We start from the raw sequence: 22,556 nt of genomic DNA on the forward strand, positions 1-22,556 counted from the left end.
CTTCCTCCTCATATCTAACCTAAACCTCTCCTGTCTCAGTTTAAAATCATTCCCCCTTGTCCTATCGTTATCCACCCTTGTAAACAGCCATTTATGAGGCTGTTTATACTCTCCCTTCAAGTACTGGAAGGCCACGATGAGGTCTCCCCAGAGCCTCCTCTTCTCCAAGCTAAACAAGCCCAGTTCCCTCAACCTTTCCTCATAGGAGAGGTGCCCCAGCCCTCTGACCATCTCAGTGGCCTTCCTCTGGACCCGCTCCAAGAGCTCCACGCTCCAGGAGCTTCAGCTTCAGGGCAGCTAAGACTATACTGGGTGAGGGACACTGACAGCCCCTGAGACCGCAGGTTGTAACGTGGTCTCTATGGGGCAGCGGGCTTCCCCCAGGAAGACGGTGGCGACCCAGACAGAGGGCCTGCCCAGAAATGTGGCGGTTCAGGTCTCTGGCTAAGGACCATCAGAGAGTGCGAGTGGGAGATCGACTGGTGGAGTGACTCTCTGCCCCCCAGACTGTAGGGGACCCTGTGTGGAGAGGAAATGGACCCGGGGGTGTCGATTGACGCTAGGCTGGACGTGAGCCAGCAGTGTGCCCAGGTGGCCAAGAAGGCCAACGGCATCCTGGCTCGTATCAGAAACAGCGCGGCCAGCAGGAGCAGGGAAGTGATTGTCCCCCTGTACTCAGCACTGGTGAGGCCGCACCTCGAGCGCTGTGCCCAGTTTTGGGCCCCTCGCTGTAAGAAAGACATGGAGGCCCGGGAGCGTGTCCAGGGGAGGGCAACACAGCTGGTGAGGGGTCTGGAGCGCGGGCCTTAGGAGGAGCGGCTGAGGGAGCTGGGATTGTCCAGTCTGGAGAAGAGAAGGCTCAGGGGAGACCTCATCGCTCTCTCTAACTACCTGAAGGGAGGCTGTAGTGAGCTGGGGGTCGGCCTCTTCTCTCGGGTGACAGTGGTAGGACTAGAGGGAACAGCTTCAAGCTGGAATGGGTTGCCCGGGAAGGTGGTGGGGTCACCGACCCTGGAGGTGTTCAAGGAACGTTTGGACATTGTGTTGAGGGACATGGCTTAGTCAAAGCTATTAGTGATGGGTGGATGGTTGGACTGGATGATCCTGTGGGTCTTTTCCAACCTTGGTGGTTCTATGATTCTATGATCAAAGCTGCACCAAATGAGCCACAAATGGACCCAAATGGACACAGTTGGCCCAGAAATAGTAACACACTGCCCAAAATGCACAGAAATGGCACCAAATAGACTCAAAACAGACAGAAATTTCCCCACAGTGCCCCCACATCACACCTAATAGACCAAAACTGTCTCAAAGTGACCCAGGCAGATGTGAGATGGGCCCAAACCGACACAGATGGCCCTGGAATGGCTCCAGAGACATGAGAATGGCCCCCAAACCATCCAGAATGGATCCACAAGGCACTGCAATTGACCCAAAATATCAGTGAGTGACACAAACGGCCCCACAACAGCTCAAAATGAACTGAAACGGCCCCAGTTGGCCTCAAAACGGACACAGATGGCTTCCAAGTAACCCCCAAATGACCCCAACACAACTCCCAAATGACCCCAACACAGCCCTACGTGGCACTTCAAGGTTCTCAGATGGTCCAAATGACACCAAAACCATCCCAAAATGACCCCAAAGTGCCCCCGGGAGTGGCTCCCAAATGGCTGTGGATCAATCCCTGATTGCCCAAAGCAGCACTTACAGCCCAGAACGTCCCCCGGACTGTACCGACATGGCCCAACATCCAGAAACGGCCCGAACACCCGCGGACATCCCCTAAACAGCCCGAACGGCGCCACGCCATCCCGAAAGGACCCGAAAATGGTCCCCAAAGCTCCCCAAATTCGCCGCGGGCACGAAGGGGTTAATGGAGGGGGCGTGGTTTGCGAGACGGCGCGCCGGCGACCAATCAGATGACCGCCACCAGGGGGGCGTGGAGGGATTCCGAGAAGGCCGCTTCTCGGAACAGCTCCGAATAGGAATAGTTCCCCGTAAGAGCAGCGGAAGTTAGCGCTTGTCACGTGACGCGGCCTGGCGTGGGCGGCGCTCGGCGTTCTGAGTGGGCGACTCCACGGAACCGCCGGGACTGGAGAAGACCTCCAGGCTCATTCGGTGGAACCGTCAGCAGCAGCTCTCACTGCCATCCGCCATCCGGGAAGAAAACCCTGCAGCCGCGATGCGGTGTCAGGGTGACATCATATTTGAAATGTCGTGGCTGTCACCGAGGTCCCGGATAACTGGAAAAAGAGGTCCCGTCACTCCCGCTTATAAGAAAGGGAGCAAGAGGATCCGGGGAACTACAGGCTGGAGAATCCCAGCTCTGTGCCTGGGAAGATGATGGAACACATCCTCCTGGAGGACATCGCTGATCACGTGAGGAATGAACGTGTGATCCCAGACAACCCAACGTGTGATCCCACCCAGTAGCGGCCTACTATGATGGGCTAATGGCATTGGTGGACAAAGGGAAGCTGAGCGATGTCATTTACCTGGACTTGAGTGAGGCCTCTGACGTGGTCCCCCACCACATCCTTATGGCCAAATTGGAGGGATGCGGATTTCAGCAGGTAGATGGAGAAATTAATTAATTACAAACATTATTAATAATGATGGGTCAAATAATAACAGCACCAATGGACTCTGTAGCTGACGAATCAACGTATGAATGGGGAGCACGGAATCCCTGTTGCTGCGGTGCTGCTGTCTGTGCACCGTTCTTGTAGCAGTCGGCACCTGCTGCACTTTTTCCTGTAGCAGCCCCACGGCAGACGGATCTTCTGACAGGCCAGGCAGAACAGACGGCTGCTTCATGTCGTCTGTGTCTACAGCAGCTATTGCAAAGGCCCATCCATACCCCCTGGGATCCTTGAAATGCCCCTTCGGACGTAATCCGTACCGAGTATGCACGGAGCCCCTGGGCCCGTCACGACGGGATGCTTCTGCCGCTCAGTTCAGCGAGGCTCATTTTGGCCTCCAGCGCAGTCAGTCCTTGAGAGCCCCCACGCACACCACCCACAGGAATAGCAAAGACAAACATAGCAAAGACAAACAGAAACAGCAACAGTACTGCTGCACCGCCCCCGCCCCGCCCCTCTGCCGACCGCGTCTTTATTACGAGCACTCTGTTGGCGACGTTCCCGGACGGCTTCCCGACTGCGACTGAGCGCTTTCGGTACCGCTGTGCCCACTGCAGCATGCCGCTGTTTTTCAGCTTTCCGCCAGGATCCCTCCGTGAGGTCCTCGCTAAGAAGAGCGCTCCGCCGGCACCGCTGTGCCCTCAGCCCGACCCTTCTCTGCCCCTCTCCCCGCACACGATGGGCGCAGTCCCGCACCTCGGCGCTGCTATGGAAGAAAAAGAGCGGCTGAGCCCTTCCCCGCCCGAGAGGCGACGACGCGCGAAGGAGACGAAGAACGGCAGTCTCAGAGAGGTAATGCCGGGAGGCAGCGGGAAAGGGCCGAGCGGGGAAAAGAGCCCGAGCCCACGGGAGGGGCCCCGGGCGGTCCGTGCTGAGGGCGGCGGTGCCGTCCCGCTGTGCCGCGAGCTGAGGCGGAGGGAAGAGAGCGGCGGGAGTGAGCGGGGAGCTGTGCTGAGAGTGCGGGAGAGAAGGAGTGTCCTCCTGCGGGAGAAGGGACGGGCAGCGCGGGGACAGCGCGGGGACGGGGCTGGGATGGCAGCGAGAGCGTTGGAAAGGCAGCAGCCCGGAGCGAGCTGCGGGCGGGCGCTGCACGGGCGGAGAGCAAAGAAATTTCCTGCTGCGTGCAGAGCGGGGCAGGCCGGTGGGGGGTTGACGTGCGGCAATCAGACCCTATAGGCGGTAAGGATATAGAGCAGGCATGTGTTTATTGGTGACGCGCGTACAGCCCGGTGCAAGGGGGATCGCTCCACCTAACTTGCGCACCGTCAGCAGAAATGGTGCTATAGATACAGGTCCAACTAATACATCATCAGTAGTTGACAGGAATTCGGATGCATATTCACTACATTCCCGAGAGCCCATCAGCATGCAGTCCCTCCCCCCTTGCGCGTGCGAAGCAGGTCGTGATGATGAAGGCTCGTAGTTTTCCTCGCTGCAATCTTCTGACCCTGAACGGGGGGGGCATCCCCCGAACCGGTTTCAGCTCGCCCTGTAGACATGCAATCACCTCCCTGCCAAATGTGTTGGAGCTGCTCTGCAGTCCTTATCTTGATGGCCTTCATCCTCCTTGCTATTCCAGACCTGGTGTCTGTGAAAGTGCTTGGAACCCCTTGTTTTCTAACACTCTCTACTTAAACTCTCTCTATTTGCCCCTTATTTCTACCTTGTGAAGCTACTTTCCCTTTTCTTGCTGTGAGGCCCTTCTCTCTATAACTGCAGGGTCCTGTTCTCACTCTTCATTGGGATGCTTTGGGTGTAGTTTCCACCATTTGAGGACCTTGAAGTGCCACGTAGGGCTGTGTTGGGGTCATTTGGGGGTTGTGTTGGGGTCATTTGGGGGTTGTGTTGGGGTCATTTGGGGGTTACTTCGAAGCCAACTGTGTCCATTTTGAGGCAAACCGGGGCCGTTTCAGTTCATTTTGAGCTGTTCTGGGGCCGTTTGTGTCACTCACTGATATTTTGGGTCAATTGCAGTGCCTTGTGGATCCATTCCGAGTGGTTTTGGGGCCATTCTCATGTCTCTGGAGCCATTCCAGGGCCTTTTGTGTCCATTTGGGCCCATCTCACATCTGCCTGGGTCACTTTGAGGTGCTTTTGGTCTATTAGGTCTGATGTGGGGGCATCGTGGGGATGTTTCTCTGTGTTGTGAGTCTCTTTGGCGCCATTTCTGCGCATTTTGGGCAGTGTGTCCGTATTTCTGGGCCAGCTGTGTCCGTTCGGGTCCATTTGTGGCTCACTTGGTGCAGTTCAGGTCTCCCTCGCAGTGCTCCAGCATCGCGAGTCGCGCTCACCCTGCCCAGGAATTTCCGATGCGTGCAAAGAAAAAACGCCTGGGTCGCTTTCCCGTCGCTCCCGGCCGCCGTCTGACTTTGGCTGTGGGCGACGTCGCTCCCGGCGCCGTTCCACGGCCGTAGCCCCGCGAACGCGCCGCACAACCGAGCCGAGAGAGCGCCGCTGTGCTCCGCGGAGGGGATCCTCGGCACAGCCCGGCGGACGGAGCACCGCAGCCCCGGCCCCGCCATCTCCCCTCCCTCGTCACAGCCCTACGGCGGCCGCCGCCGATCCCAGTGCGCACGCGCAGCAGCACGGCCGCCCTCCGCGGCGACGGGGGACGGAGACGGGAGGGGCGGGATGGGGCCAGGGCGCGGGGCGGGGCCTTCGGGGCCACGGCCAATGGGAGGGAGGCGTGGCTGAGGGGCGGGGCCATGCAAATCTGCGGGCAGGGGCCGCCCGTAGGGCCGTTTGCGGCACTCTGTGCGCTGCGGAAGGAACGATGGCTTTGGGATCTTTTCTTCTCCTCGGGGGGCGGTTTTCTGTCATTTCGGGACCGCTGGGAGGACGGGGCGCTATGAGCGCGCTTCTGCACCCCGTGGGGGTGTGACTTCGAGCGACGGAAGGAACTGGGGCTGTTCGGTCTGGTCTGGGGAAGAGGAGGCTGAGGGGAGACCTCATTGCTCTCTTCCAATACCTGAAAGGTGATTGCGGTGAGAGCGGCTTGGTCTCTTCTCACTGCTGACAGCTGACAGGACGAGGGGAAACGGCCTCGGGTTGAACCGGGGGAGGGTGAGGTTGGATATCAGGAAACACTGCTGTAGAGAAAGGGCCGTTAAGCACTGGGAGGGGCTGCCCAGGGGGGCGGTTGGGTCACCGTCCCTGGATGTGTTTGACAACCCTTTGGATGTGGTGCTCAGGGACAGGACTGAGCGGAGTCGGGCAGGATGGTTGGGTTGGGGTCGGACTTCACTTTCCCGAGGGTCTTTTCCAAGCGGAGCAGTGCTAGGATTCATTCAGGCCACGGCAGCCTGCCATCAGCCTCCATTCTCTACTGGCTTTACGCACCGGCCGTGTGGAGCTGGGTGGGTTCTGCTGATCCCCCCCTGACTGTAGCTGACGAATCAACGTATGAATGGGGAGCACGGAATCCCTGTTGCTGCGGTGCTGCTGTCTGTGCACCGTTCTGGTAGCAGTCGGCACCTGCTGCTCTTTTACCTGTAGCAACCCCACGGCAGACGGATCTTCTGACAGGCCAGGCAGAACAGACGGCTGCTTCATGTCGTCTGTGTCTACAGCAGCTATTCCAAAGGCCCATCCATACCCCCTGGGATCCTTGAAATGCCCCTTCGGACGAAATCCGTACCGAGTATGCACAGAGCCCCTGGGCCCGTCACGACGGGATGCTTCTGCCGCTCAGTTCAGCGAGGCTCATTTTGGCCTCCAGCGCAGTCAGTCCTTGAGAGCCCCCATTCACTCCACGAACAGGAAGAGCAAAGACAAACATAGCAAAGACAAACAGGAACAGCAACAGTACTGCTGCACCTCCCCCGCCCCGCCCCTCTGCCGACCGCGTCTTTATATCGAGCACGCTGTTGGCGACGTTCCCGGACGGCTTCCCGATTGCGACTGAGCGCTTTCAGTACCGCTGTGCCCACTGCAGTATGCCGCTGTTTTTCAGCTTTACGCCAAGATTCCTCCGTGAGGTCTTCGCTAAGAAGAGCGATCCGCTGGGACCGGTGTACGCTCAGCGCGACCCTTCTCTGCTCCTCTCCCCGCACACGATGGGCGCAGTCCCGCACCTCCACGATGCTAAGGAAGAAAAAGAGCGGCTGAGCCCTTCCCCGCCCCGAGAGGCGACGGTCCAGCCGGGAGAGGAAGAAGTCCGAGCGCAACGGGGTAATGCCGGGAGGCAGCGGGAAAGGGCCGAGCGGGGAAAAGAGCCCGAGCCCACGGGAGGGGCCCCGGGCAGTCCGTGCTGAGGGCGGCGGTGCCGTCCCGCTGTGCCGCGAGCTGAGGCGGAGGGAAGAGAGCGGCGGGAGTGAGCGGGGAGCTGTGCTGAGAGTGCGGGAGAGAAGGAGTGTCCTCCTGCGGGAGAAGGGACGGGCAGCGCGGGGACAGCGCGGGGACGGGGCTGGGATGGCAGCGAGAGCGTTGGAAAGGCAGCAGCCCGGAGCGAGCTGCGGGCGGGCGCTGCGCGGGCGGACAGTAAAGAACTCTTTCTCGCAGCGTGCAGAGCGGGGGAGGGCGGTGGGGGGTGGAGATCCGTTCCGCTACATCCTGTAGTCAGGCTCGCAGCGCGGTGCTTCTGCTCTGCCCCGGCTCGTAGGAGCAGCAGTGCGGGCAGCAGAGCAGGAGGTGCCCGTCCGTCTGTGTGGCGCTGCTGGGGCCGCAGCTCAGTGCTGCGCTCAGCGTTGGCCCCTCACTGCCAGAGAGACACTGTGGCCCTGCAGCGTGTCCAGAGAGGGGAGCGGAGCTGTGGGGGTGCGGAGTCTGCAGCACAGCGCCGTGGGGCTGCAGTACAAAGTGATCGGGTTTGGTGGGGAAATAGCGGTGCTACGGTGGACGGTCGCGCCGGACGATGTTGGAGGTCTTTTCCAGCCGTGCTGACTGTGTGACTCATGAACTGCTCTCTGTCTGGCCAGGCTCCGGATGCAGTGAGCTGAGACAGAACAGGCGCCGCGTGCTCTGCGTGGCTTTGTGTGCAGTGCCGTGCATCCTTGTTTTGGCGCTGGTGGCCGTGATAGGTGAGTGCCCCCCGCATCCCCACGGAGACGCACAGCCCCCATCCCACCTCCTGGGCTGCCCACGTGGTGCCCCAAAGCACCTTCTGCTCCAACTCCCGGCCTCTGCAACCGCTCCGAGGGCATCGCCCCGTGGCCGTGCATCCCAACCCCACCTCAGCTGCAGGGGAACGTCCTTTGCCTCCCACTTGCCCAACTCTCTCCCTGTCAGTGCTCCAGCGTCCGTCGTGCTCACCTCGCCCACCCTTCTCCCACGTGTGCCCCAACGCCTGGGTCGGTTTCCAAGGGAAATGCTATTATTTCTCGGACACGGAGAGCGATTGGAACAGCAGCAGGGAGCACTGCCACCGCCTCGGAGCTTCCCTGGCTACCATAGAGACGGAGGAGGAGATGGTGAGAGCGGGGCGTGAGCCCCAGTGCCAACACGGGGGTGGGAAACCCACACTTGTGGGGCCGCAGCAACTCCTCCCGGTGCCCCCAATTGGCCCCATGCCAAAGTCACGAGGAGATGCCTTTGGCGAAAGCACCGGGCTGTGCTGGGACAGTGTCAAGTGCTCATTTCCCCTCTCCCTGCACCCTCCCATTGCCGTCTTTATCTGCGCACCTCCAGGGGAGGGCTTTGTCCACACCATTACCAACACAGCATTGCACCAATATGAGTGCAGCGCCTTGCAGCGAGGTGGGACCTGAGATGTGGGGAGGGGATGGGATGTGTTCCAACGGCTCCAATCACACCTGGATTTGTTCATAGGGATTCATGCTGCAGTACCAGGGCCCGGAAGACCACTGGATTGGGCTGCACAGGGCAGAAGGGGCCGAGCACTGGACATGGGCCGATGGCAGCACCTTCAGCAACTGGTCAGTGTGTGCGTCCGTCTGTCGGGGTGGGCTCTCTTATGGGGTCTGTTTGGCATGGGCTGGGATTGGGTTTCTCATTCTCCACCCTCCTGTGCTCAGGTTTGAGCTGCGAGGCGGAGGCCGATGTGCGTACCTGAATGGGGACGGGATCAGCTCAGCCCTCTGCCACAATGAGAAATTCTGGGTGTGCAGCAGAGCCGACAGCTACGTCCGCTGGAGGAAAGGGACAAATCTGCAGTGACGGATCCCATCCCAGGCAGCTCGTGCCAACGCTGCTGGGCCTTCCATGCCATCCGTGTGTACTGGAATCTGCCTCTTTCCAGCACTGCTACATTTGTGTTTACATGGACTCAGCCAGCTGTGCTGCTCGCTGTCTCTCAGGAAACACAGCTGTTGCACTGTGCCTTAAAGGGGGTCCTTGGAGGGTCCTTACAGATCACAGCCCCACGGGACGGTTGGGTGTGCAGCTGACGATTCTGCACGGTTCTCTCCACTTACACTATTACCGTCTTCGTTATTGTTATTACGATTATTGTTATTGCAAGTCTGCATTTATTACCCTTCCTATCATTATGTTCGGCATTATTTCCTTTACCGTTTCTACTCCCGTTTATTAACAGTCCCTGCCACAATTCCCCTCCTCTACTGCCCAACTCCCCATTTCATCACTACTTTTCGTTCTTGTCCCATTATTAGCAATATGAACGTCATTACCGTTATCAGTGCCTCGATTCCCATTATCACCATTTGCGTTTCCTATTTTCGATTATTACCTCATTATTAATAGCTGTAACATTTCTCTCATTTCCACCCCAATTTTACCACTACGTTTAATACTGTTTTTCCTCACACTAATACTACTCATGCCTTCCTGATGGACTTTATTAAGTGCCCTCCCCACAATACCACCGTTTTATTATTACTTTATGTAGTTCTGATCATTATCTGATTATTAATAATATTTCTCTTATGAGTATCCGCCCGGTTCACCCCATTTTATCACTGCATGTCGCCGTTATTCTTTACACTCTTACTAATACACTTATTTTTATTGTTTAGTGCCCCCCCCCATTATCCCATTATCATTTCTCCATTTTTGATGATTATCCCATTATTAATGCTATTTGATGCCATTATCGTCCTTGTCCCTACAGCGTGGCATTACAAACACAGTCATCACAGCTCATCTTTATTATTTTTTTCATTAAGAGCCCAAATTCCCCATTATTTCCCTTTTTTTTAGGGGGATCAGGGTCTCCATGTGAGGTTTCCATTTTTGGGGTCTCCATGTGGGGGGTCCCCTTTTTGGTCGTCTCCATTTGGTGTCCTCCTTTTGGGAGTCCCCTTTTTGGTGTCCCAGTTTTTGGATCCCCATTTGGGGGCCTCCAACTGGGGTTCCCATTTTAAAGGTTCTATCTTGGGGTTCACCTTTTGGTGCCTCCATTTGCGGTCCCCCTATGGGAAGTCTGCTATTTGGAGGTCTGAATCTGGGGGACCCCTTTTGGAGTTCCTATTTTGGGTGTCCCCTTTTGGGGTCTCCAGTTGGGGTCCTCTTTTTTACGGGTTCCATTTGAGGTCCCCATTTCGGGGGCTCCCATTATTGACGGGACAATTATCTAGTTGTGATGGTTATCCCAATATCAATGCTGTTTGATACCATTATCGCCCCAGTTCCCGCTACGCGGCGTTACAAACACCATCGTTACTGATCATCGTGGCCACGATCATACACCATCATCATCCTTTTCTCATGAAGAGTCCCAAAGCCCCCATGATTCCCCCCATGTCTGGGAGTCTGCGCTCTGGGGGTCCCTTTTGGCATCTGCATTTGAGGTCCCAATGTGGGGTCCTTTTTTGGGGGTCTCATTTAGGGGTTCAGTTTCGGGCTCTCCATTTGAGGTCCCCACCTGGAGATCCCTTTCGGAGGACTCTATTGTGGGGGGGCCCATTTTAGGGTCTCCATTCGGCGTCCCCCATCGTGAGGGGTCACACAATCACAGAGCTGTAGGGGTCGGGAGGGACCTCCGCAGCTCACGGAGTGCAGCCCCCGCCCCAGCAGCTCCTCCAGCAGCTGCACAGGAGGGCGTCCGATGGGAGCGCGGTGCCTGCAGAGGAGGAGACCCCCCAGCCCCGGGCAGCCCATCCCAGCGCTCCGCCACCCACACCGTGCAGACGTTCCTTCGCACGTTGGTGCGGAGCTTCCTGTGCTCCACTGTGCGCCCATGGCCCTGTGTGCTGTCCCCGCGGAGCGCTGAGAAGAGCTTGGCCGCGTCCCTTTGTCTCCCACGCCTCATAGAACAGAATCATAGGATCCGTCAATCACAAGGCTGGAAAGGACCTTTGCACTCTTTCTAACGCAGGCCGGGATGCCCTTGGCCCTCGTGGGCCGTCACCGCCCGCAGCGGAACACAGACCGCTGAACACCATCCTCTGCCTGCAGCCTTCGACACAGCTCCTACAGATTTAGCCGCTGCTGTCCAACTAATACGTTCAATTCTGTCCCCAGGGACATATTTTTGGACCCAGGCAGTCTTCTGTTGTCTGCTGTTCTGCCGGTTTCAGTCTCACTCACACGGGTTTCGCTACTGAAGCAGAATCCTTCAGTTCCAAAGACGTAAACTCACTGAAGTTCTCCCTTCGCATACGTATAATGAAGCTGAGCACCACCTGATGCCATGACTCAAATGGAATGCAGCGGCTGCAGATGGTCCCAATGGCAGTGAGCAGTGGCTGCCATTGCTGTCGCTCCGTGCTCTCCGCGCTCTGGCAGATCAGGTGGCCCCGCGCTCCCGGTCCCCAGAAGCCCCGCACTGCACAGACGGATGGCATTGCTCGCCCGGCCATCAACCGCTCAGCACTCCTCCCCATGCAGAACTGACACCGATGTCACACAGCTCCGTGTGCATGTGTGCTCCTTGCACACCCCGCCAGAGAAGCCACACTTTGAGACTACAACAGCAGCAGTGCTGGAGAGTGGGACGGCAGCACTGGCATTGGTTGTACTGCGGGGTACTGCAAAGGGGGCAGAGGGCGGCCTGGGGGGAACTGTGAATGGGTCAGCCCATGAAAGGGAAGGGAACGTTCAGTGGGCCTTCATCTTATCTTTAGCACTGCTACTGTTGAGGTAATGGAACGGAGGCGAGAGCAGAAGAGGGAAGGCAGGCGAGAGCAGAAGAGGGAAGGCAGGCGAGAGCACAAGAGGGAAGGCAGGCGAGAGCACAAGAGGGAAGGCAGGCGAGAGCACAAGAGGGAAGGCAGGCGAGAGCACAAGAGGGAAGGCAGGCGAGAGCACAAGAGGGAAGGCAGGCGAGAGCAGAAGAGGGAAGGCAGGCGAGAGCAGAAGAGGGAAGGCAGGCGAGAGCAGAAGAGGGAAGGCAGGCGAGAGCACAAGAGGGAAGGCAGGCGAGAGCACAAGAGGGAAGGCAGGCGAGAGCACAAGAGGGAAGGCAGGCGAGAGCACAAGAGGGAAGGCAGGCGAGAGCAGAAGAGGGAAGGCAGGCGAGAGCACAAGAGGGAAGGCAGGCGAGAGCACAAGAGGGAAGGCAGGCGAGAGCACAAGAGGGAAGGCAGGCGAGAGCACAAGAGGGAAGGCAGGCGAGAGCACAAGAGGGAAGGCAGGCGAGAGCACAAGAGGGAAGGCAGGCGAGAGCAGAAGAGGGAAGGCAGGCGAGAGCAGAAGAGGGAAGGCAGGCGAGAGCACAAGAGGGAAGGCAGGCGAGAGCACAAGAGGGAAGGCAGGCGAGAGCAGAAGAGGGAAGGCAGGCGAGAGCAGAAGAGGGAAGGCAGGCGAGAGCAGAAGAGGGAAGGCAGGCGAGAGCACAAGAGGGAAGGCAGGCGAGAGCACAAGAGGGAAGGCAGGCGAGAGCACAAGAGGGAAGGCAGGCGAGAGCACAAGAGGGAAGGCAGGCGAGAGCAGAAGAGGGAAGGCAGGCGAGAGCAGAAGAGGGAAGGCAGGCGAGAGCACAAGAGGGAAGGCAGGCGAGAGCACAAGAGGGAAGGCAGGCGAGAGCACAAGAGGGAAGGCAGGCGAGAGCACAAGAGGGAAGGCAGGCGAGAGCAGAAGAGGGAAGGCAGGCGAGAGCAGAAGAGGGAAGGCAGGCGAGAGCAGAAGAGGGAAGGCAGGCGAGAGCACAAGAGGGAAGGCAGGCGAGAGCACAAGAGGGAAGGCAGGCGAGAGCACAAGAGGGAAGGCAGGCGAGAGCAGAAGAGGGAAGGCAGGCGAGAGCAGAAGAGGGAAGGCAGGCGAGAGCACAAGAGGGAAGGCAGGCGAGAGCAGGAAAAGAAAGAAGGTGAGAGCGGCAGAAAGGGAATCAGACAGATGCCCCATGCAAACCTGTGGGTGGCCAGGCTGCTGGCTGCAGAGTGCTGGAGCCCGGCTCTTGCAATGGAGGGCAGCAGAGACAGCACCTGTGTCAGATGTCAACAGGGGAACGGTCTGATTGGGGCGGCTGAGGTGGAGGATGAAGCAGAGAGGTTGAGAATTATCAGAGAGAGTGAGAGAGAGACTGACGGGTTGGACGCTGCAAACAGCAAACAGGTTGGGAACAGGAAGCGGGTTGAGGGCGCAGGGTAAATGGGAGGATCCCCTCCCCTGTTGTCGCCAGGCAGTAGGGGGGACCTCAGAGGCTGGGGGGAATGGAGACGGCTCCCTGCTCCAGGAAGGACGAGAATCCGCTCCCAACCTGCCCCACCTCCCCACTTACCCGTGCAGAACCGGTGTGGGGTCCTGCAGGAGGAACTGGCTGCTCAACTGGAGGAGAGGCAGCCTGCTCCAGAGGTCTTACCTCAGAGGATAGGCCCTCCAGCAATATGAGCACCTCTGCCATGATGAAGAGAAGGGTTCCGGTTGTTGGCGACTCAGTCGTGAAGGGAACAGAGGCCCAGTGTGCAGAGCTGACCCTCTTCTCAGGGCAGTCTGCAGTTTGCCCGGAGCCCGGATCAGGGACATCACCACGACACCCCCCACCCTGGTGCGCCCCACAGACTGCGGCCCGCTGCCGATCTTCCAGACAGGCGGGGGTGTTGGAAACATCCAAATACTTTATCAGGACGGTGTCTCTGATCAAAGCACACTGTATTCCCAATTGCACTGCCGGCCGTCCCGCAAGCAGCAGCGCCTGCAGAGACAGCGTTACCTCTTTGTGCCCCATTACCCCACGCTGATCTCTTCCTCTCCCGCTTCCTCATTGGCTGAATACGTCGGGTTCAGAATCTTCCCAACGCTCAGCTAAACAAACAGATACGGGCTAAACAGAAATTGCCGTCGGCTGTACATGTATTTGGCTAATTCTTTAACTTCTCCTCCTTACATTTCTTTATCAGTCCAGTCCAGACCAGGGGTGGTCCGGGAACGTCTGGGTGGGATCAAAGTGCACAAATCCGTGGGCCTCGATGGGATGCATCCACGTGAGCTGAGGGAGTGGGCAGAGGTGAGTGCCAGACCGCTCTCTGTCATCTCTGATAGCTCTTGGAGAACAGCAGAGTGCCTGAAGACTGGAGGAGAGCCAGTGTCACTGCAGCCTTCAAAAAGGGCAAGAAGGAGGATCCTGGAAACCCCAGGCCACGCAGCCTCACCTCTGCCAACGCACGGGACCCACGGGTGTAGCGGAACGGATCTCCATCCCCCACCACCCTGCCCCGCTCTGCACGCAGCAGGAAATAGTTCCGTGCTCTCCGTCCGAGCAGCGCCCGCCCGCAGCTCGCTCCGGGCTGCTGCCTTTCCAACGCTCTCGCTGCCATCCCAGCCCCGTCCCCGCGCTGTCCCCGCGCTGCCCGTCCCTTCTCCCGCAGGAGGACACTCCTTCTCTCCCGCACTCTCAGCACAGCTCCCCGCTCACTCCCGCCGCTCTCTTCCCTCCGCCTCAGCTCGCGGCACAGCGGGACGGCACCGCCGCCCTCAGCACGGACTGCCCGGGGCCCCTCCCGTGGGCTCGGGCTCTTTTCCCCGCTCGGCCCTTTCCCGCTGCCTCCCGGCATTACCCCGTTGCGCTCGGACTTCTTCCTCTCCCGGCTGGACCGTCGCCTCTCGGGGCGGGGAAGGGCTCAGCCGCTCTCTTTGTTCCGTAGCACCGTGGAGGTGCGGGGCTGCGCCCGTCGTGTGCGGGGAGAGGGGCAGAGAAGGGTCGGGCTGGGCGTACACAGGTGCCGGCGGAGCGCTCTTCTTAGCGAGGACCTCACGGAGGGATCGTGGCGGATCTGAAGAGCAGTTCCGAAAGCGCTCAGTCTCAGACAGGAGGCGTTGCGGTGCAGCTGCGTGTGCCGTCGCTGTGCGCGGAGCCGGGAGCGCCGTCAGCCGCAGAGCCCGTGTCGGTAAGAGCCCGCCGTGCGGGAGCGCCGCGGGCAGGGAGTGCTCGGCAGGGAGTCCTGGCTCCGGGGGGTTTGTCTCCTCATAGCGCCCCTGAACTGACCAAGAAACTCAGTCGGGCTTTCCCTTGCTTCCCTGACTTTGTCTGTCTGGGCTGGTGCAACCCTGCCCTGTGTTGCACGAGGAACAGCAGCGTTGCAGGTTACCATTTCCCCCACCCCTTTTCTCCTTTTCTAACGCTAAAACCATCGCATCCTGGGGCGGCCCCACCCCACAGTCCCGCTGCCATTCGGGGTGATTGCGGACGATGAAGAACCTTATCAGCGTACGCGGCTTCCTCCCCTTGCCCTCCTTCCGCGAGAACAACGCTCACTGCAGAAGGGTATTGTGATTCCAAGTGCCATTCACTGGCCATTTCTCACCGCTTTCCAGCTTCTGTAACAACCACCACTGATTACAGTGCTCGATTAAAGTTTTTTCTCGCTCAGGCTCCCCGGCAATTTCTCGCCAATGAGCCAAGACGCATCCAAGTGGGGCTCTCCTGGGAACCTCCTTTCTCGGTGCTCCCCCCATATTAAATCCTACTGACTCCTTATCGTTCCCAAAGGTCCACGCCTTATAGCCAGCATAGCAGTTAAACCTGATACGCGTTCCTCTTTAAAGCCCGGCTCACGACCCCAACGGAAATGCCGGTCTCCTGTGTTGCACCGTAATTCCCGGGCAGCATTACAGGCTAAGCTTCGAACAACAAATACGGGGTCGCACTTATTTTCAGGGTGTAACGAGCGTCCAGTTGCCCTCAGATCACGCATTAACACCACTGACGCCTTGGATCCAGTATTTAACGTTCACACCGTAGAGCAGCCGCTTCTCGAGTCTCCGTTGCCGGGTAATGGAATCTGCCTGCTTGCCCGGGGCACGGGAACACCGAATTCCCAGGACGAGAGCTAGAACCAACGTCCCCAGCAACAACAGCGCTTCCATTACAAATGGAATCCCACAAACAATATTTTTAAACACCCAACAGTTGCAAAGACGACAGCAACGACAAACGCAGTTCCTATCAGGAAGAGAAAGAGAAAATCGGGTCGGGCATTTGTGCGTCCCCCCCCTCTCCCCCCCCTCCGCCCCCACTCGACCAGTCGCTTTAAACACTTCGGTGACGGTTTCCAGCCGTCTCCCTCGCAGGAGAACGAAACCACGGGTCCGACCCACTTTCGTAGCTACGATCTTTCCAAAGTATTACACGGCTCGCATGTGTCACTCTCGGGGTACCTCGCGTGCGGCACCCGTGGGCTTCTCGGCATTCTCGAGATACCCCCCTAAGTGGGACCCCCGTCCCGAGGGCTGTACTCCCACCCACACCGATCGCCGTCACCCAACCGTTACCTGCGGATCCACCCTCAGGGGGAGCACCCTCGCTCCTTCAACCCCGCGCAGGACGTCTCCTCACGTCTTACGGGTCCCTGCGACTCGCGGAATCGAACCCCATAACCACAACAGAGTTACAAAGCAGGTATGTTTTAATCAACGCTGCGCAGAGCCGGATACAAGGGGGAGAGCTCCTCCTCACTTGCATGCCATCAGGACGAAAACTCGGGATAGGTATAGGCAGGGCTAATACAGAACCAACGCTTTTCCTGGAATTCCTATACATATTCGTTCCATTTCCGAGAACTCCTCAGCATACGGTCCCTCGCCCTCGCGCATGCGAGGCAGGAAAGGCATCCTTCACATCCAGAAGGCAAACTCCACCAACTCATTCCCTAACTTAGTTACTAAAGTGGATGGATTTGCCACCACGGAGCGTATACATTCAGCAAGTCTATGACTTGCCCTCAATTCCTGTACTAAACTATAGCACTTGCTATCCAATTTTTCATCGGCAAGACTGGAGTCTTGTATTTGGATTCACATTCAATTAGTCATCCAAAATCCAAAAGTTATCCGTTTTTCTTTTCTCCTTCTCCGGTTGCATATCCTCAGAGGGCACCGCTTTACCCTGACTGGGCTAGCTCCAGCTCTTGCTTTGAACTTAGGGCTGCATTTTGGCTCTACCAGGCATCCCTGATACCCACACTGCTAAGCATACCTTAGTGAAGATTTCTGCAACTTCTGGGGGTACAACGTTGTTTTCCCAGTTTGTGTTAAAGCCAGACTTACCATTTGCAATCAGTTCATCTCCTTTGACCCTTAGCTCCAGTGTTATTGAATTGAATCTCTGCATCCATTTGTTCTAATGAGCCTTGCCAGAGGAACGGTTTTGGAGAACCCGGCATGTACAGGAATTGATGTATTCCGACTTATTTTCTCAGCCTATATACACTTGATCCCCAAAGGGAAGCTCTTTCTTGTTGGGCAGTAGCTCCTACTACTGATGCAAAATCATCTGCGGGTGGTGAGAGGCACCCGTGCCCACCAGAAAATAAACCTCTTTCTCCTGCTCTCCTAGCTGCAATTTCACCGGTGGATTTGCCAGGAATAACTTCCCAGGTTCCCATCATTCCGCTTTTGCAATCAGAGACGGTTGGATTTCTCCACCGACGACTCATATCCCTGCAGTTCGCACACTGCTTTCAGTCCAGCAGGGGTGGAACCCTCCATGGACTCTTCCAGCCCCCCCCATTACCGCTTTCTAAGGGGACCTCTGGGTCCTACGGCTCTACTCCAGCACCGCAACAGGAACAGCTGTTGCTATTCCCAATGTCCTTACTATCACTGTTCCTCAATCAGATTTTTCTTCATATTGCTCGCCTCTCTTTGGATCTACATCCCTGTTACACCTTGCTCATCTTTGCCTTCCTCAGCCCGCGTCCTCAAACTTTTCCCTGTCCAAACTCATCCTTACATAAAGGACTACCATTACATTTCAGTTTCACCTCCTCCTCTCCGGAGGCTTCCAGTGCTAACACTGGAATTTCGGGTTTCCGACATCTCTGCACATGAAGGCTATTCTCACCTCCAGTGCCCCATCCTCTCCACCTCCCCCCATTCACAAGTAACGCTGTTTACAGCAGCACTCTGTGACTCCGGCGCTCTCTCTCACTCCGAGAGTTCTGCTCGCAGGGGAATGGTGCGGGGGGGCTGCTCTCATGCCAGCGCAGATAAACTCACTTTCTCTTTAACCCTTTTTCCTTTGTCCACTGTTCATACCCTCAGTTACACTTCCACATACCCGCAATCCAGCTTCTGTATACCATTAACAAGTACACCATCAAAACCGTTTGTCCCGTTCCCTTCAGAACCCACACATCAAACAGTACAGTTCTTCAGTGTCCACAAACGCCCAGTACTGAGTCTCGTGATGAGAGCACTCAGTTATAAAAACTGTTCGTGTTACTTCATTTACCTTCCCTCCTTAAGAACAACAGGTACTATAAGAAGGCATATAGTTTAGGGTTCCATTCCGATGCCACTTCTCATCATCTTCTAATTTGTATATTAACCGCCATTGATGGCAATACTTGACGAGAGTTTCCTTACCCAGGGTGCCTCCAGGTTCCCCTGCAGTATCCCACCAATGGGCCAATGCGCATCCCAAAGGGGTTTGTTTGGGGATTTCCTTCCCCTGGGAGCCTCCCGGGATGTTTACCAAATTCTTCTTGATTCCTAATTTCCTCCAAGTTTCCACAGACAGCCCTTATCACCGTATAGTGATCTTGTTCAGTTGCAAACACTTGGAAACAGAGCTCACAAAGCCTTCCTTTACCTTCCTTTAGCCCCACCTTCCTTTACACTCTTCCCCACAATCAGAACACAGTACTACATAAACGGACTGACACTCACTCCCTGAACGGAACGCGTCTCACTCCCAGCACACTCACTCTGACATTTAGAACAAAAACCATGGTTTATACATCATGCACAGTGCTGACGATGTCCTTTAGCTGGAATCTTAATAACACTAGTACATTAGTCGATCAGCTGCAACCTTTAAGATTTTTCCGACAGTCAGCTGGACGTGCAATGAGGAGATCCACGGTGCCGAACACTCAGCAGATGGTGATAACAATAACACAACCTATAACTCCCACTGCTCTCTCCAGGAGAATCCACGCTCTCATTTGACAAAATCCGCGCTGTTACCAATCACCGAAGGGAGAGCTGTTGCTCTTTCCTCTCGTACGACTTACAGGTCCCCTTCGTAGGAACTCCCCAAGCAGTCTTCCTACCCCAGCCGGCAACCGAACCCGTGAGCTCACGTAGCTCGGGGGGGGAGCAGGCACGCTCCTCCATACCCTGCGTAGGACGTCTCCTCACGCCTTACGGGTTCCCCCTTTCCCATACACAGACCTGGTCCGCCTACGGACGGTCCTTGTCTGTCCCCGCAGTGATCGGGTGAGGAAGGGAGTCCTTCCCAGAAATCTCGGGGCGCGCCAAAGGTGTCCCCTCTCTCAGCCGCTCCTGCAGCCGAACAGAGTGGGTCCCACCTGGGGTGCCAAACTGACGTGCGGCAATCAGACCCCATAGCCGGTAAGGATATAGAGCAGGCATGTGTTTATTGGTGACGCGCGTACAGCCCGGTGCAAGGGGGATCGCTCCACCTAACTTGCGCACCGTCAGCAGAAATGGTGCTATAGATACAGGTCCAACTAATACATCATCAGTAGTTGACAGGAATTCGGATACATATTCACTACATTCCCGAGAGCCCATCAGCATGCAGTCCCTCCCCCATGCGCGTGCGAAGCAGGTCGTGATGATGAAGGCTCGTAGTCTTCCTCGCTGCAAACTTCTGACCCCGAAGGGGGGGGGCACCCCCAAACTGGTTTCAGCTCGCACTTCAGACATCCCATCACCGCCCTGCCAACCTTTGAGCTGTTCTCCGGTCCTTATCTTGATGGCCTTCACTCTCCTTGTTATTTCGCACCTAACGCCTGTGAAAGTGCCTGGAACCCCTTGTTTTCTAACACTCTCTACATAAACTATCTCTATTTGCCCCTTATGTCTACCTTGTGAAGCTGCTTTCTCTTTTCTTGCTATGAAGCCCTTCTTTCTATACTGCAGGGACCTGGTTTTGCCCTTCACTCAGTTCAGCGAGGCTCATTTTGGCCCCCAGCGCAGTCAGTCCTTGAGAGCCCCCACCCACCACAGGAATAGCAAAGACAAACATAGCAAATAGAAAGAGGAATAGCAATGCTGCACCGCCCCCGCCCCGCCCCTCTGCCGATCGCGTCACAGCCGAGCACGCTGTTGGCGGCGTTCCCGGACGGCTTCACGACTGCGACTGAGCGCTTTCGGTACCGCTGTGCCACTGCACTATGCGGCTGTTTTTCAGCTTTCCGCCACGATCCCTCCGTGAGGTCCTCGCTAAGAAGAGCGCTCCGCCGGCACCGCTGTGCCCTCAGCCCGACCGTTCTCTGCCCCTCTCCCCGCACACGACGGGCGCAGTTCCGCACCTCCGTGCTGCTACGGAAGAAAGAGAGCGACAGAGCCCTTCCCCGCCCGAGAGGCGACGACGAACGAAGGAGACGAAGAACGGCAGTCTCAGAGAGGCAATGCCGGGAGGCAGCGGGAAAGGGCCGAGCGGGGAAAAGAGCCCGAGCCCACGGGAGGGGCCCCGGGCAGTCCGTGCTGAGGGCGGCAGTGCCGTCCCGCTGTGCCGCGAGCTGAGGCGGAGGGAAGAGAGCGGCGGGAGTGAGCGGGGAGCTGTGCTGAGAGTGCGGGAGAGAAGGAGTGTCCTCCTGCGGGAGAAGGGACGGGCAGCGCGGGGACAGCGCGGGGACGGGGCTGGGATGGCAGCGAGAGCGTTGGAAAGGCAGCAGCCCGGAGCGGCAGTGCGGGCAGCAGAGCAGGAGGTGCCCGTCCCTCTGCGTGGCGCTGTTCTGGCCGCAGCTCACTGCTGCGCTCAGCGTTGGCCCCTCACTGCCAGAGAGACACTGTGGCCCTGCAGCGTGTCCAGAGAGGGGGGCGGAGCTGTGGGGGGGGCGGAGTCTGCAGCACAGCGCTGTGGGGCTGCAGTACAAAGTGATCGGGTTTGGTGGGGAAATAGCGGCGCTACGTGGACGGTCGCGCCGGATGTCGGCGTTGGGTGCGCGTGCGTGAGACGCGCGTGCGGGTGCGGAGTGGCGGGGGGCGGTCGCTGACGAATCAACTTACGAGTTGGGAGCACGGAATCCCTGTTGCTGCGGTGCTGCCGTCTGTGCACCGTTCTTGTAGCAGCACGGCACACGCAGCTGCACCGCAACGCCTCCTGTCTGAGACTGAGCGCTTTCGGATCTGCCCTTCAGATCCGCCACGATCCCTCCGTGAGGTCCTCGCTAAGAAGAGCGCTCCGCCGGCACCGCTGTGCCCTCAGCCCGACCCTTCTCTGCCCCTCTCCCCGCACAGCTGAGGCGGAGGGAAGAGAGCGGCGGGAGTGAGCGGGGAGCTGTGCTGAGAGTGCGGGAGAGAAGGAGTGTCCTCCTGCGGGAGAAGGGACGGGCAGCGCGGGGACAGCGCGGGGAAGGGGCTGGGATGGCAGCGAGAGCGTTGGAAAGGCAGCAGCCCGGAGCGAGCTGCGGGCGGGCGCTGCACGGGCGGATAGCAAGCAACTCTTTCTAGCTGCGTGCAGAGCGGGGGAGGGCGGTGGGGGGTTGACGTGCGGCAATCAGACCCCATAGCCGGTAAGGATATAGAGAAGGCATGTGTTTGTTGGTGACGCGCGTACAGCCCGGTGCAAGGGGGATCGCTCCACCTAACTTGCGCACCGTCAGCAGAAATGCTGCTATAGATACAGGTCCAACTAATACATCATCAGTAGTTGACAGGAATTCGGATACATATTCACTACATTCCCGAGAGCCCATCAGCATGCAGTTCCTGCCTCCCTTGCGCGTGCGAAGCAGGTCGTGATGATGAAGGCTCGTAGTCTTCCTCGCGAAGGCTCATAGTCTTCCTCGCTGCAAACTTCTGACCCCGAAGGGGGGGGCATCCCCCAAACTGGTTTCAGCTCGCACTTCAGACATCCCATCACCGCCCTGCCAACCTTTGAGCTGTTCTCCGGTCCTTATCTTTATGGCCTTCACTCTCCTTGTTATTTCGCACCTAACGCCTGTGAAAGTGCCTGGAATCCCTTGTTTTCTAACACTCTCTACATAAACTATCTCTATTTGCCCCTTATGTCTACCTTGTGAAGCTGCTTTCTCTTTTCTTGCTATGAAGCCCTTCTTTCTATACTGCACGGACCTGGTTTTGCCGTTCACTCAGTTCAGCGAGGCTCATTTTGGCCCCCACCGCAGTCAGTCCTTGAGAGCCCCCACCCACCACAGGAATAGCAAAGACAAACAGCAAATAGAAAGAGGAATAGCAATGCTGCACCTCCCCCGCCCCGCCCCTCTGCCGACCGCGTCTTTATATCGAGCACGCTGTTGGCGGCGTTCCCGGACGGCTTCCCGACTGCGACTGAGCGCTTTCGGTACCGCTGTGCCCACTGCAGTATGCCGCTGTTTCTCAGCTTTTCGCCACGATCCCTCCGTGAGGTCCTCGCTAAGAATAGCGCTCCGCCGGCACCGCTGTACGCTCAGCCCGACCCTTCTCTGCTCCTCTCCCTGCACACGGCGGGCGCAGTCCCGCACCTCCGTGCTGCTATGGAAGAAAGAGAGCGGCTGAGCACTTCACCGCCCGGAGAGGCGACGACGCGCGAAGGAGACGAAGAACGGCAGTCTCAGAGAGGTAATGCCGGGAGGCAGCGGGAAAGGGCCGAGCGGGGAAAAGAGCCCGAGCCCACGGGAGGGGCCCCGGGCAGTTCGT

The 22,556-nt window shown here is 57.7% G+C and overlaps 3 protein-coding genes across 8 annotated transcripts in view; 2 read left to right on the plus strand and 1 right to left on the minus strand.

The window, feature by feature from the left end:
* Positions 1-22,556, minus strand: part of CLC2DL4 (C-type lectin domain family 2 member D-like 4) — a 164,916-nt gene that overhangs the window by 127,479 nt on the left and 14,881 nt on the right. The gene's annotated exons all lie outside the window — the stretch shown is intronic.
* The window catches only part of LOC107055489 (C-type lectin domain family 2 member D-like), a 134,836-nt gene continuing 115,428 nt past the window's right edge, over positions 3,149-22,556 (plus strand). The window contains exon 1 of one of the 2 annotated variants that reach the window (XM_025152807.3): positions 3,149-3,440. The gene's annotated coding sequence lies outside the window, so the exon portion shown is untranslated. Of the gene's footprint in view, positions 3,441-22,429; positions 22,479-22,556 lie in introns of those variants that run through there. The other variant, XM_046944192.1, reaches the window with a different exon arrangement.
* On the plus strand, positions 5,393-9,702 carry LOC121106485 (C-type lectin domain family 2 member B-like). Of its 5 annotated transcripts, none has more exons than XM_046944158.1 (5): positions 5,393-5,623; positions 6,601-6,818; positions 7,565-8,056; positions 8,415-8,521; positions 8,621-9,702. In XM_046944158.1, the coding sequence occupies exons 2-5, from the start codon at positions 6,704-6,706 to the stop codon at positions 8,624-8,626; spliced, it is 720 nt and encodes a 239-aa protein (XP_046800114.1). In that variant the 5' UTR covers positions 5,393-5,623; positions 6,601-6,703; the 3' UTR covers positions 8,627-9,702. The 5 variants fall into 5 exon arrangements, with proteins under 5 accessions (XP_046800114.1, XP_040558752.1, XP_046800112.1 ...); XM_040702818.2 differs by lacking the exon at positions 5,393-5,623 and having other exon boundaries at positions 6,526-6,818; positions 7,565-7,666; positions 7,875-8,056; XM_046944156.1 differs by lacking the exon at positions 5,393-5,623 and having other exon boundaries at positions 6,526-6,818.

This window comes from Gallus gallus, chromosome 1, assembly GCF_016699485.2.
Source record: "Gallus gallus isolate bGalGal1 chromosome 1, bGalGal1.mat.broiler.GRCg7b, whole genome shotgun sequence".
Classification (NCBI taxonomy): Eukaryota; Metazoa; Chordata; class Aves; order Galliformes; family Phasianidae; genus Gallus; species Gallus gallus.